This window comes from Ustilaginoidea virens, chromosome 1 (genome assembly GCF_000687475.1).
Source record: "Ustilaginoidea virens chromosome 1, complete sequence".
Taxonomy (NCBI): Eukaryota; Fungi; Ascomycota; class Sordariomycetes; order Hypocreales; family Clavicipitaceae; genus Ustilaginoidea; species Ustilaginoidea virens.
Window position 1 is genome coordinate 6491802 of NC_057316.1, and position 14811 is coordinate 6506612.

At 56.8% G+C, this 14811-nt stretch overlaps 5 protein-coding genes across 5 annotated transcripts; 1 reads left to right on the top strand and 4 right to left on the bottom strand.

Moving 5' to 3' along the window:
* Positions 1 to 595: 595 nt before the first annotated feature.
* Positions 596 to 2449, bottom strand: UV8b_01484 (uncharacterized protein; the record flags this gene model as incomplete). Its single annotated transcript, XM_043138982.1, has 1 exon — positions 596 to 2449. The coding sequence occupies one exon, from the start codon at positions 2447 to 2449 to the stop codon at positions 596 to 598; it is 1854 nt and encodes a 617-aa protein (XP_042994916.1).
* A 970-nt stretch (positions 2450 to 3419) lies between these two features.
* Positions 3420 to 3689, bottom strand: UV8b_01485 (uncharacterized protein; the record flags this gene model as incomplete). The annotated part of the gene is made up of 1 exon (XM_043138983.1): positions 3420 to 3689. The coding sequence occupies one exon, from the start codon at positions 3687 to 3689 to the stop codon at positions 3420 to 3422; it is 270 nt and encodes an 89-aa protein (XP_042994917.1).
* A 1255-nt stretch (positions 3690 to 4944) lies between these two features.
* Positions 4945 to 5547, bottom strand: UV8b_01486 (uncharacterized protein; the record flags this gene model as incomplete). Its single annotated transcript, XM_043138984.1, has 2 exons — positions 4945 to 5262; positions 5338 to 5547. The coding sequence occupies 2 exons, from the start codon at positions 5545 to 5547 to the stop codon at positions 4945 to 4947; spliced, it is 528 nt and encodes a 175-aa protein (XP_042994918.1).
* Positions 5548 to 9278: 3731 nt separating this feature from the next.
* Positions 9279 to 11018, top strand: UV8b_01487 (uncharacterized protein; the record flags this gene model as incomplete). Its single annotated transcript, XM_043138985.1, has 2 exons — positions 9279 to 9333; positions 9412 to 11018. 2 exons carry the CDS (start codon positions 9279 to 9281, stop codon positions 11016 to 11018), a joined length of 1662 nt encoding a protein of 553 aa, XP_042994919.1.
* Positions 11019 to 12011: 993 nt separating this feature from the next.
* On the bottom strand, positions 12012 to 12788 carry UV8b_01488 (uncharacterized protein; the record flags this gene model as incomplete). Its single annotated transcript, XM_043138986.1, has 1 exon — positions 12012 to 12788. One exon carries the CDS (start codon positions 12786 to 12788, stop codon positions 12012 to 12014), a length of 777 nt encoding a protein of 258 aa, XP_042994920.1.
* Between the last annotated feature and the right edge of the window lie 2023 nt (positions 12789 to 14811).

Sequence of the window (14811 nt, forward strand, 5' to 3'; positions counted from 1 at the left end):
TTGCCTCCTCCCAATCGGGCAAAGCATGGGCCTCTCTAGTCCGGGAGACTTGACCCGAGCCGAACTTGAGCGTGCAAGCAATTGGCCGGCCGTGCGTGCGTCGGACAGAGTTGTTGTGGCGGTGGAGATGCTGAAGCCCGTTGACATGGCCGTCGGTCAGCAACGGCATGGATGGGGCTAATCCGGAAGCAGCGGAGGCGGGGCAACTAGGGGCATGTGACTTGTGAATTTCAATGCGGGACAATTTTCTCGATATTCTTGTCGTCGGCACTTGGAGAAAACCTGACCTACCTAGATAAAAAGCTAGAATAACCTCTACAACAGCCAATACAGTCTTGCAGCTATAGCAGTCGTAGCTTTCAGTAAAAACCCCAGCGATCTGCCGTTGTGCGCTCCATTGGCGCATTGGCGCATTTTCTTAGCACCAGACCACCAGGCTTTATTTTTGATCGTCGTATATCGCTACCAAAGAAACCCCCGCCTTCCGTATGACAAACTGACCGTGCCCGCATCAGATATGAAGAGAGATCAGAAAGAAAAAGAAAAAGCAATCTCGCACCCCGAAAATCTGTTTCATATGCACATTTTTTTTTTTTTACTTGACGATATCCTGGTTGTAATAGAGATCGCAGGCATGTGGGTGCTGGGCGCAATACTTGGGCATCAGAGGAGCCGCGGCAACCCCATTGGCCACGAGGTACTCTCGAAAGTTGAGGATGCGCTGCGTCAGAGACGTGGTGCGCTTCCTGCCCGTCTTGGGGTCCTTGTTGCCAGACCAGACCAGCTCCGCGAGCGCGGCGGCGCGCGGCCACATCTTGCCGCTGATGACGGTGTCGTCCACCTGCTCCGACCACAGCGGCGACGCCGCGCCGATAACGTGCTTGGCCTGCGCGTCGGTCAGGTTGGCCGTGAAGTCAAAGTCGTAGATGCGCTGCCAGGTCTTGTAGGGGGCGCACCACGAGCCGCCCGGGCCGCCGTAGTTGAAGGAGAGGGCGGCGCCCGTGGGGTCGGGGTTGGCCTGGACGTTGTAGCGCGGGTCGTTGGACACGAAGCCGCCGAAGCCGCAGTCGAGGTAGAGGAAGTCGGAGCTGGAGACGATGACGTCGTACCCGGCCTCGGCCAGCTTGGCAACGTTGCCCACGCCGTTGTTCCAGGACTGCATGATGACGTCCTTGGGCACCTTTTTGGCGCGGGCGTCCGGGGAGAGCACCACGTCCTCCCACATGACCAGGCGGCGGTTCTTGTTGCCGCTGTTCCTGTCGGACATGAAGAGCGGGTACGCCTTGTCGATCCAGTGCTGGTTGAGGTCGAAGTAGGTGCGGGACTTGTCGGCGGCGAACCAGTCTCGGATGGTCTTGCTGAAGTTGAAGCAGCCCGTCTGCAGCTCGTCGCCGCCGACGTGGAAGAAGTTTTCGGGGAATTTCTTGGACAGCTCGGCGTAGACGTTTTGCACGACGGTGTACGTCTTGGGGTTCAGCACGTCGAGCTGGCCCGGGTTGGGCTCGACGGCGGTGTGCAGGGGCCAGTCGTCGTTGGACCACCAGCTGTCCTGGCAGGTGACAATGTCCTTGTCGATCTGCTTCCAGCCCGACGACGAGTGGCCGGGCATGTCGATCTCGGGCATGACGCGGACCCCGCGGGCCCGGGCGTAGGAGACGACCTCGAGGACGTCCTGGGACGAGTACGTCTCGCGGGCCGAGTAGGCATCCTTTACGGCCTCGGGATACGACTGCAGCCGGATGGGCCACGACTGGCTGTCGGTGATGTGCCAGTGCAGAACGTTCATCTTGGACAGGGCCAGGCCGTCAATCTGCTCCTTGATCTTGCCGACCGAGATGTAGTTGCGGCCGGTGTCGACCATGACGCCGCGGTAGGGATACTTGGGGTAGTCGTTGATGGCGACGGACTGTTCGATGATCAGGCCGCCGTCATCTCCGTGGGCGACGACGATTTGCTGCAGCGTGGTAAAGGCGTGCAGAACCCCCCAGACCGTCTTGGCCGTGACGTCGATGGTGGCACCCGAGTCCGACACGGCGAGGGAGTAGCTCTCGTCGACGCCATGCTGCAGGTCGGCGGACCAGTCGGACACCTTGACGTCGACCGAGGTGAGCGGCTCGCCGGCGTGGCGCTTGGGCTTGGTGCCGGGGAAGGGCTCGAACTTGGGGATTGGCTTCTCGACGGCCTGCGGCACCCATCGCAAGGTGGTGATGGCCTTGTACGCGCGGTTCCAGGCGTCCGCGACGACCTGGGCGTTGTTGTTGTTGTTGTTGTTGTTGTTGGAGTTGGAGTTGTTGGAGTTGGTGCGCAGCTGCAGCGGCCCGACGATGCGGGGGCCAGAGGCGCCCCACGTGACTTGCTGCGGAGCGGGAAGGGGGTTGACTGAGACGGCCAAGGCGACCTGGCCGGCTGCGAAGGCGACGAGCGCAGCCGCCGCAGCTGGGAATCGCATTCTTGCGGCCCGGCTGTGTTTAAGGGGGGAGGGGGCCAGCTGACGAGCAGGTGCTGGGCGCAGAGGTGCCAGGCAGTTAGTTCAAAGCGACCGGAGCTTCAAAGGGAGAAACTCAAAGCCTGCCCTAACCCGGCTGTGCCGCGAAAAAAAAACAAAAAAACAAAGGGGGCTAGCGACGGTAGTTGGGCTGCGGGAAACTCCAGAGTCTGCATGTGGACCAGGCCAGACTCTTAAAAGTATGGAGTAAGTAGTCGGCGGGCTACGAACAGCGCAGAGGGGGGCGCGCGGCCAGGCGCCCTTTTTGTACCAGGTCAATGGATGTATTCAGCATTTGGCCCAGCGGCATGGGTTTTCGGCTGTGCTGGGTGGGAATCTGGCGATGCCCCTGGTCGGTCGGTTGGCGAATCTTGATGGGAATCTGCCAGGTTGCTTTGCCATTTTGCGTCTCGTGAGACAAGTGCAGACGCCACTTGCTTGGGATCAACAACTCTGTGGCTGTTTAGGTTTGCCAGGCTATCCGAGTCATTTTTTTTTTCGGGGGGGGGGGGGGGGGGGGGTTGGCGCACCGCTAGAGCGCGGAGGCGGCGGAAATGAAGACATTGGGCCCCGATGCAGAGCAAGTCGCCGAGTCGAGGGGCCTCGAATCCGTAGAAGCCTTGATAATTGATGAATGATCATCGGGTGACGACAAGGGGGAAGAAATCCGTCAACGATGCAGAATTCCCATGTTCCAGCGCCTGGATCAAACGGGGTGGCCGTGCCCCTCCCGGTACGCAGTACGGAGAACGACCGCATGTAGTGCGAGCACACGCGTGTACCGTGTACTCTGCGCCCCCGGCCGGCGCATCCACCAAAATCGGCTGGTTGCACTGCCGGCAGGGCTGGCAGCAGGGGGGGAGCCAGGACGCTCCCAGGGGTGCCCTCTTGTAGCGCCGAATGCGCCGAATGCGCCGTCGTCGCCGTGGCGATTTCAATTGACCAGCCAGAACCAGACCTTTGGCCCCGGACAGTCCAATTGCATCTGCCATGTCCAGCCCAGACGGCAACTGACACCAGAAGTTGGGCTGGGCGTCTTGGACTGGACTAGACGCGGGTCAGTCAGTGGCCGGGCTGGGGCGTCGGCATCGTCGGCGCTGGACTCAGGGCCAAACTTCAAAGGCCCCATGAATCCGCCTCCTGCAATCTCGCTCCCCGCAAGCTGCACCCAGCCGCCGGCCATCGATCGCGTCGGGCCTCCCATCCTCCACACTTGACTGCGACCCTGCACAGGGCTCACAGGGCTCGGCTGCCCCGGCTGGGTGCCTCGGCCGTCCTTGGCAACCAACCGGGCTTCTAAAGCTTCTTCAAGGTTGGCAATATTGCGTCTGTTGCGTCACGCCGCGCGCGTCTGGTCGACCGCGATGGCCCGGGGCCGCGGTTGCCGGGCACAGGGGCTTGCCGTCGCCGCGTGCAACCCAAGCTCTTCTCCAACCGCGATATCCGTTCAAAGCAGCCAATCAGCGAACAGGCACATGCGAATGCCGGACGCTCGGCGGCCAACAGTGCTGCGCTGGAGGCAATTGATCCCTCCAGCCCGTGAAACAAGGGCTGGTTGACGTTGTGGACGGGCTGGTCTGGTGGCACCAGACGGAAAATGGAAAAGCTCATGCCTGGTAAGCACATGAAGAATTTTCGAGCTGTGAGAGCAGCAGATCTGGTCTTTTCCGTCGACGAGCATGTCTACATGTACATATGCATGCAACTGACGGTGGAGGCCCGCCGCTTGGTGCTTGGCACACCATCGCTCATGCCAAACGCCCCGGCCTTGCATCACCCAACTGCGGCTTGGCCATGAAGCCATCGTAGCAAATTCTGTGTCAACGACGCAGGCCCTCGCCGGTCGAGCCCCGGTGAATGATTCCCGAGCGGGCCTCGGCCATGGCAGGGAAGAGTCCGTCTCAATCCGAGTGCTCGTACGCTTGTGCGCACGGCTTTCAGTCACGGCACGTCGAGGAGACGGAGCAGCGGTCACCAAAGAAGGGCCTACGAATAATCGTTGCACTCCCCCAGCTCCGAAGAACCAGAGGAAGATGTTGGAATAAACTAGCCGTGTGATGGGAAGCCATTACGTACGGTTCTGAGAGCAGTTCACTGCAGCTCAGCAAACGATAGACAGATGGATACAAAAAAAACTAAGCTCGAAGAAGATCATCATTACCTATGCTTGTTTGGGTTAGCAAATGATGGACGGCAGAGTGATATTAAGTCTAAGCTGCATATGAATCATATCCTCCAACTCTACGGCCCAACAAGGACACAAGATATGCAAGATTGGGCTTGCAAGTAAACCATAACCTCCAACCCCGTGGCTCAGCAAGCGACAGGACGTTATGCGAGACTGAACTTTGCAAACAAATCATCCCATCGTCCACTCCGCCTCAGCCAAACGCCCGCCTACACCAGCTGTCCAGCAAACACACGCAACTCCCACCCTTGAAGCCACGGTTCCGGGTCCATCAACCCATGTACGCATCCGCAGGCTGCCCCTGCACCTGCCTCCCGACATTCTCCCCAAACTGACCGTTGTAATTGCCCGGAGGGTCGTACTTGCAAACGACGTAATACCCGAACGCCTGGTCGTGCCCCCCGCTGCACTGCGCCCAGCCGCAGCCCAGGCTGGTCGTCGCCTTCCACACCACTTGGGTGAAATGGCCCGTTTCAGGAGTGAAGCCCGGGTCGTCGTAGTTGTAGTTCTCGCGCTCGGTACCCCACGCGTTCGTGAACTGGCCCCAAAAGTCGTAGCTCGACATGCAGCCCAGGTTCTCTCCGGCGCTCTGCCAGACTTCGTGTCAGGGGGGCGAGTGTGCCAGCAGCGCGCCCTTGGGCCGGGGGGAGAGGGGATTACTTACGTCGTGGTAGAAGTTGCACGTGTTTGCCCAATTCTGCGCGTCTTGGGCAATATTCTCGTCCCACACGAGGTCGTCCGCCGAGTGCTGAGCGCGGAAGTAGTTGTGCGAAGCTATCATTTCGTTTTGAAAGCTGTCCTCCCGCTTTCCACCGACCGGTGATGAGGTAGCAGCTCCGAGGAGAGCAGCGCCTAGGACTTTGGAAACGTGCATTGTTTAGTAGTGGGGCGAGTCGTGGTGCGGCAAATGTAATCAAAGCTAAGTAACCTAGGCAGGCGAATGCTCTCCCCAGCGTCACCGATGGAATAGATGGAGCGCACGAGGAAAATAGCATCGTCTTTTTATATTCAGAAGTCAAGAGGCCTGTACCGACGTCGCGGCTCAGAGCGCCATGGTAGCCTGAGCAGCTGGCCTGCAACATCTCGGAAGATCTTGAACCTCTGCGCCATAGCAGCGGACAAAGGCACGGAGCTTGCCTGGCCTTACTGCCCCTCCTTGCGTCTCAACTGTGTTTCTTCACGTTTAGATCCAAGTCAAGTGGTGTGTAGTGGCAAATAGCGGCAAGCTAGTTTCGCGGATTTTAGCATCCGACGGCGTAGCTTACCCCTAGGGACCCGTTACAAGTCGGGCGTTATCCGGGGAAAAGTCGCTATGATGATGTTTCCCGTCACCAGGCTCCTCGTTGCATCATCATCTGGAGCTGTGATCGAAGGTCGGAACCAGAACGCTCGAGCCGCCTTCAACCACGCGGGCAAGGGAATGCGCGATCCACAGCCCGACCGGGGAAGGGTAACAGATTTTCTCGAGATCGCGACGCCCTGGAATTGACAAGAGCGGTTATGCCAAGACGCTGCTCCTCCATCACAGCCTACCCCCTCTCACCCCTGATTCCAGAATCGCACCGAAACTCCAAAGAGACACCGCACGCCACCTACTGACGCAACAACTCAAAAAATTGATCGAGCGTAGTAGTCCAGCAACGGCCTTGTGACGAACGGGGTGGCAATGACAAAGGACGAGCCATCGGCGAGCGGGCTATGAACTGCCCTGATCCCGCCACGCCGCCAGCGCAGACACCATGTTTTCAAAGTCTCTGCCCTCGTTTACGTTTGCCGAGAGTCCTACGGGACCGATTGCGTCGGGACTAAACTGGCTTTTTCGTAATCAATGACGGACACCCGGTTAGGCTTGGTGAGAGGATGATGCTTTGATTTTGATGTCATGACCATGAGTTCAGAGCTCCGCGGGATGAAAGCTAACAAGGCACTCGATGGCCCGGCGTCTGCTGCCCGATGCCCAAAGTAGTATCTTCCGTGTCTGGCTGCTCGGGTTGAACCTCTATGGCCTCCTCGCATTCTCCGCGGACCACGTACATGTCTCCTGCAAGTTGGATATGTTCAGGGACCCAATGCTGCCATCGTCGGTACTAAGGCATTAGAACCTTCTATCTCTGTCTGGCCCTAGTTGCCCAACCTGCAAACCACGGCCCAAAAAAAACCCCAGTTTCAAAAAGGCTTGGCACTGCATAACACTTCAGGTTCCTCATATAGCGCAGCAAACAGAAAACTGGAACGAGGGGCATCCACCACCAGTACTGGAGAAATGAAGGCGCGAGCGCTAAAGCCTAAAAACAGACGCTTGCGTGACAAAAGGATCTCGGTCAAGTGCTGGACGAAACTCGCAGCCACATTTCTACAACATGGACGGTGGGTACCTTTGCATGAGAAGATTGAATCTGTGAAGCTTTATTCTACCGACCCAGATATTGAAGCCGAGCAAGGGGACACTTTGGGGCAAAGGATTGTCGAAAACGCAGTTTTTTTGTAATGTGCCCGCAAGCGAGCCCCAAGCAGGTGCAGACAGACGTACAAGAGTGAGGAAGCGCATTCGCCCAACTCAGGGACAAAGCCATCAGAGTCAACGAGTTTCATAATCTCTCTTCACACCAGGGGAGTCTGGGAAACGCTGCAACACGGACATGATGATGCAGTCGAATGAAACAATACAGTCTAGCCGTTGAGATGATGTCCTGCAAGTCACCATGGAGGGAGTAGAGGGTGCCGCCGCTCAACGCTACAAACGGCAAGCAGAGGTATGAAAAGATCGCAAGGAGGGCAGATACGCGGCCTCGGCTGGCCAGAATGGGTTGTCCTGGTCTCGGCATGTCGTCAGCGATGCCATTGCGCCGAGTCTCGATGCCTCGATGCGCTGGCGTTTGTGATTTTGGGCGGAACCTGTTAGCCGCCAGTACGCAGAGGCTCATCCGCCATCACTTGCTTTGCTTTGCTTTGCTTTGCTTTGCTTTGCCTTTGCACATTCTCGCCATCGATGCAGTTGACATGGCCATCGCGCGGCAGATGGCACGCCGCGAGATTTGCCTTGGGCGTGATGGAAGCGGTGGGCGGTATTTCACATCCAGGATGGAACATCAAGCTCCAAAGCTATTGGAGACTGCGAGATATTAAGTCTAGCTGTGGTCGGAAAGCTTAAAGAAACAGTCAAAAAGATTGCCTCATGAAGCAGGAATTGACGTACAAAGATGCGTTTGTAGCTCCGGCAACGGAAGCGACGACTGCGCTGTTTGAGGATGTTGGTCCAGCCGCTCACCCCACAGCGACCAGTCTCCAGCAACCCTCCTGCTGCAGAAGACTCCATGTATTTTCCCGCCCTGGACTCGAGCCGTGGTCCAGAAGTTCCTGATACCGACCTTACACAATTGAACGCCGTAAACGGCACCATGACGAGACTAGATGGATTTTGTCTTTTGTACTTGGACAAGCTCACCTCCTACCTTTGGTAGAGGCTCTGAAGTAATCTGCCTACCTAGGTTAGGTAGTGAATTGACTCCCTAAATCGTTGGTGTGTCGACACTACTTTCCCGTATGGTTGGCGATGGCTGACATGGGGGGGCAAAACACATCGATCGATAGACAGAAAATGCAAACTGGCCATTAGAAACTTCGATTCACAATAACGCCGGCTAGCATTTCCCGCGTACAGGGCGATATCGAGACGGCTTCAGAAGAGTATGGAGGTGAAGTCTAAAAAAAAAAGGTAGAAGCGGTAGAAGCGAAAGAAGGAAACGATTGGATGACTGACTAAAGCCAGCCACGATTATGGAGCAGGTGCGGGGCAGATGTGGGGCAATGATTCTCTTTGCATCCATCGTGCATCCATCATGCATGCATGCATCCACACATCCGTCCATCCACCATCCACCATCCACCACATCCATCCACCATCCACCACATCCATCCATCCTATCCATCTCATCCATCCCATCCATCCATTGCTGGAAAAATGGCGGATAAATGAGCGGCAACGTCAACGGTACAAAATGGTGCCAATCCCGACCTGGAAGCATGCCTGGATGCCTGAATGCCTCCTCCAACGGCCCGAGCTTGACCATGAACGGCAGGCTCCACGACCTCATGGGGGGCTGCGCTGCAGCAAAGTCCATTGCCTGTGGGGTCTGGTGGTTTGCTGCCAGCCATATGGGGGCCCCCGCGCAGAACCCCTCCAGTTCAGCCTGGCGTCTGGTCAGATAACTAACTGCTGGGGCGTTGCAAGTTGGAACCTCCACACGTACCAACGCCAAAAACGAAAACGACACTAATAACCGCCGCCAAGACAGACCAGGCGAAATGGCATAACTCGATGCGAAAAATCTCAGCCCCCAGCCTCGATCCATCGTGTCCGTGTGCGTGCGCATGTGACCCGGCAGGGCGGCACTAGTCATTCAGACTCCGTTCCCCCCATCGTCGGTTCTCGTCGTCGGGTCGTCGATTCAACTTCCACCAAGTCACACCGGCCATTTGGGAAAATCCTCGAGCGACCAGCCTAGTCGCCCGTTTGCACACCCGTGAATGGATCCTCGGACGAGGGAGGCAGCATCGTAATCGCGCGCACCCCACCCCCATGCATCGCCGCAAGCCGCACTCACCATGGGCAATGTACGGATGACGAGCTTGCCCGCCGACCGAGCCGTTGCGTCCCACGGTACGTAAAACCTCGCTCCCCCCCCAAGATGCGTACGCCGGCACAGCTTTCCAATCTTCTCACAAGGCGTTTAAAAAGACTGCCCGACATGCGTCAAGCGGCGAATCAAATGCGACCGCAGCGAGCCCGCATGCATCAAGTGTGCCAGCCGCGGACTCGGCTGCCCAGGCTTCAAGGCCATCTACCTGAAATGGGATCAGGGCATCGCGAGCCGCGGAAAGTACGCCGGGCGCCTGACGCCTGCCGCGAAGACGAAACCCGCGCCTGGCAGCCGAGGCCACATGCATGGCCATGGCCACGGCCGCGACCGTCACCAAACAAGGACGCCGTCCGTCGACCGCGAACAAGACCCCGTCGCAAGCTTTTCAAGCGGCGTCGAGAAGAATCGTGCGATGCGGCGACCCCAGCAAACCTCGACCGCTGCCGCAAGCCCCGACCCGACGACTGACCGCAACGTGACGAATTCCTTTCTCTCGGCCTCCATGTTCCGCACCTTGATCCATCACTTCTGCTCCAAGGCCGTGTCGCGATTGACGTGGATCGACCAGCCAATCCATCCCTGGCGAACAATCGTCCAGCGCCTTCTCCAGCATTCGACCTGCGTTCAGCTCTCCGTCGCCAGCCTTGCGGCCGCGCACCTGTCAATGACGCCCGGCAACTCAAAAGGTCAGAGAGACTCCTTGTACAGCACGTACTGCCTGCTGCGAGACCAAGCTCTGCGGATCCTCAGCCGCAAGATGCGGGTTGACCTGCAGGCCCGCCTTCCAGCAGCAGGGCAGGACCAAGGCAGGGTGATGCCGGCGACCGAGATCCTCGCCTCCATGCTTGCCCTGTGCTACACCGAGGTCTTCGTCCCCGGCTCGCGCGACTGGAAGGTTCACTTGCAAGCGTGCCGCGTGGTGATTAACCTGCAGCAGCTGGAGGACTGGCAGAAGGCCTCCAGAGACCCCATCTTCACCTTTTTGCACAAGGAAATCGTCGACCTGGAGATTCTCACCTCGACGACCGCGTTCGATGAAGAAGCAGCAGCAGCAGCAGTCAGGCCGCTGCCGACGCTGTCGCTGCAGTCCGCCAGCGCCGACTGCGGGTGGGCCTTCACCCCCCTCATCCACGAGCTGACCTTGCTGGAGCGCGACAGATACTCGCTGCAAAAGGTCAGCAGCTGCCTGCCCAGCGTGGACATGGACCTGTGGTGCCGCCGGATCGAGCAAGCCTACCGGGGGACCATGTCCTCGCCCAGGCTGACCAGCTGCGCTCGCAGCCAGGCGCTGCAGCAGTCCTTCCAGGACATTGCCCGGGCGCACTACTACGCGACCCTCGTATACTGCTACCAAGTGCTCGCTGCGCAGGACGCCAAGACGCCCGACGTCGTGGAAGGACTGGTGCGGTGCTTGTTCCGAGACATCCAGTCCATCGGCGCCGGGCCCACCGACGACCTCCACCACGACCTCTTCTTCCCGCTCTTCATCGCCGGGGTAGAGTCGACGTCGTCGCGGGAACGGCAGGTCGTCATTGACAACTTGTTTGTTGACTCGCTGTCGCGGACCGGCATATGGTGCAACTACTCGGCCCTGCAGTTCCTGAGGATCTTTTGGGCGCCCACGGCCGACCTGGAGTACCACGGCAACTGGATACATTTTGCGCGTGCGAACCTGTCTGCCATTGGTACATTCATTGTCTTTTAAAGCGGCGGTTAGCAAAGCTGCCGAGAGTTTGATGGATGTGAACTTTACATGGCCATACAATGTAGCCAACAGATCAATATGCAGATTCACCCAGCCTTGAGAAAACCTAGTCAAGACATCATTGTACAGTCTCAGCCAAGCCATGGAGCAAACCCAGTCCAGAGACGAGCCCTTTCAGCCATGTTGCAGCCGGGAAAGAACGGCCGCTTCCTGAATCCGCGGCGTCACCATCATTCTTCCTACATGCCATTGCTCATTCTTGTCACGCAGGGATTATGACGTGGCAGACCATGAGGGAAGCTCACGTCGAATCCTTTAGCCCCCCCAGAGTAGACCACAGGGCACCGAGCACGCATGCCACCGCACGAGCTCCATGCTAGCTCTGCCGAGCACAGCAATGTCTTGATTTCGACGCACTATCCTGCTGCGTGGGCTGATATGCGAGGATACCACCAGTCCAATAGGCTCCGTGGACGGCAGTGACGGGATAGAGAATCCGGATACCAGTTATTGATTTTGGGTGCGTGGAGGAACTGACGAAGAGTCTCGATTGGCCGTGGTTTACTTGGCCGTGGTTTGAGGATGCGACGAATGTGCAAAGTGCTCGTATCAAGATATTCCGCAGCTGGGTCATACTCTGGCCACAGACTCTGACCATCGCGGCCAGGAACGCTTCTTCTCCAACTTGCAGTCAGTAGATTGTAATTCCATTCGCCTGTTGTTCATCCTTGCCGCTGCATTACATGAATCGGCTCGCTCGCAGGTTTCGCAAAATCGATCAAGTAGCCAGGCAGCAATGGTTGTTGTGCCTTCACTCTGTCAGCCCCAGGGAAGCAAGTAGAGATGAAAACAGAGAAATGGAAAAGAATAAGTCGTCTATGCTGATAGTAAAGATAGTAATAATAGAGTGGCCGCAGTCTCGTCCCCCATGAATCTACGCCCCGTTGATGGTAGCAAAGCGCGGTCCAAGAGACGTCGGACCAGGCATCGGCTCTACACAACATGGCCAAATGCGACCGCAGGCAGGTGAGAATGAATCGTCACCAACCCAGGCGGACAGAAAAAACACGACCAGCTACGGGCCCAGCCCTTTTTCCCGCTCGTGTCCTCAAAGAAAGCGTTCCGCCCAGGCGCATTAGTTGCAGGCCAATCGATATCCACGTGGTAGGACACAGCTTGGGCTCCTCCGGGCCCCGGTTTGGAAACAGAATACACCGCAACGAAATTGTCCTTGTCCCGCAGAAAGGGGATCTCATCCTCACAAAATGGGAATTCTACCCAGTCGCCTGCGTAGTTGTATCCTCTTCTGATTCTGCATACCTGGCCCTGAGGACAGCGCCTTAATGCTGACCGCTGACTGCCGGCTTGTTCCGGTATTTGGCAGTGGATTTCCCTTGTTGTTTTGGGCTCACGGTTTTCCCCCTGCTGCTCCCAGCCTGATCCAAACTCCCATCTGCACTTGCCGCCTGTCGAGCGGTGGCTGTCTGTAATTGAGCGGCAAACTCTGTGCAGCTCCTCGATCACCGCGTTCACCTCAAGGTTATTTCGACTTTCTTGTCCTAGCGGCGCGCGTTTGTACAGTGGCAGGCTGGGACTGGTTTGTTTCTTCCTGCGGCTGACTTCGGCGAGAAACTCGTCAATGGTGAGGTCAGTGCGGACCTCGGAGTGACGGATCAAATCGCCACGGCGTGGAGAGATGGGTGCGGGATCGGTGCTGTGCGCAAGACCTGGGAAGCTCGTCGTGCATAGCAAGAAGAGCAGCGGCAACATGTTGGGTTGCGAAGATGTGGGACAGAGGAGGGGGGGTAGTAGGAGGATAACCTGGGTAGCGGGATGAAAGGCAGGGCAGTATGCAGGATGGACTTAAGTATTCCAAGTGGCATCGTGGTTCTTTCAATGAATAGGCCGCGGGATATACGGCAGATGGAAACCATGGAAAACTTTACCGCAAGGCATTGCATGTAATTAAGTTTGAGTTTAGGGAGGGTTATGTTGTCGAGCATGCTGTGGTGTAGCTGACCGACGGATACCAGGTTATAAAGGCGCATCTCTATAGTTTTGTATAGAAAGCGGCTACTTGGAATTCCTAAACTATCTGCGAGTCAGTACCTCTCCGTATAACACACAGTCTTGTACATGAAAAGACTCCTGTAGCACCAAGTGCCTCCATGTATTATTTGCACAAGCGGCTACTTTGACTTTCGATAGTACCAGGCTTCTCTCGAAAATGAACTCCAGCCAAGGGCTATTTCGATCACTTGTTTGATGCTCTGCTTGAGAAGCCGTTGAGCCCTTTGTCGTCCGCTGTTTGGCGAGCCGAGCTGTTTGCTAGCCGGCGCCATGAGCCATACGGCAGCCTCATATTCATGAAGCTACATCTCCCTTGCTATGTAGTTTAGACAGTCGGTGCCATCCTCTTCCTCTTCTAGAATCATTGTGCTGCTGAATTTCACAATTCCTGTATAAGGCGAGTTTTTGATTGTACATTTACCTGTCGCACGGGCAGGGAAGACACCGCCCCCTCGCAGGAGACGATTCAAGCAGTTTTCATCTTCGCAGGAAAGGTCCCCCCCCTCCCTCCCGGGTACTCGGGATTTTCCTTTGCGGTTTATCTGAAGAGGTACTGGATAGGTTGTATAGATTTAACTAGCCCTTGCGTAATTGAATAGTAATATTATACGGTTACCTTGCCATACGAATTTTTGAACGAGCGAATTGAACTGCCATATACATATACGCCACCGTGCAAATGTATGTGGAAGGTGGCTTTCATTTTATAGCATCGCATAAGAGGAGGCATCTTTTAAAAATGCCTGGCGTCTTTTATTTTGGGCCTCGGCATGCTTCCGAGGTGGGCATCGCCGGTACGCCACAAACGCCACAAACGCCACAGCCGCACAGCCGCATGCTTGGTGACCATTTCAGCAAATTCTCCTTCAAACGTGACGCCACATTGCTTCCTTTTCACACAACCCCTGATCAGATGCAACAGCAGTCAAACTATGGGTAAGTGCGGCAAACGCGGCAAATATGGTAAACGATACATACATAGGGGGCTGCAGCCAATCAAGCAGCCAGGGGCTGTCTTTCACCGGGTAATATGCACACGCCTGGCAGTAATGACCACCGCCGGCTTTTCGCGTCATGGAACTTGTGGGATAAAGTCAACTAGTGGTACTAATCAACTGCAAACCCGCTAGAATCATGACCATGGAGTTCCCTGGGTCCCATGCCGCCGAATCATCGACGTCCTAGGCGGCGCAAAGCTGTAGTGCCGTGGGAGGGTTACCGACCGGACATGGTTATAGTAGGCCCGCAGGCCCCGACCCCGATTTCCCGAGATGGCTTCTTCTGCGAGGGTCGGTTGTGTACCGATCTCATCATCATCTGATGCATATCAACGTGTGTTTTGCCCTGCGCATTCCAGCGTGATAAAAGGGTGCGATGAAACGGGCCGCGCCAACAGCCTCCTTTAACGCCCTTGCTATCAATACGCAGATTAATAGCAGATGTCGCGAGCGCGCGACAGGGACAAGCAGACGAGGCTCAGCTCTTAAAGTTTCCGGTCTTCCCGGTTAATATGCACGACTGGATTCTGCCTTGGCGCGTCCTCTTTCAACCAGGGTTGCTCTGGGCAACAGTCAACGACACGTCTCCCCGCGGAAATAAAGTGCTGCCCATCAAATTGGGTTGCTCACGTAGATGCTCACGCAGAGGGCGAGCATGGGCGGTAGGGTAGGCACAGCATCCTTGAGAGTGACTGAAGGGACTTGTGGCTCGTGGCTCGTGACTC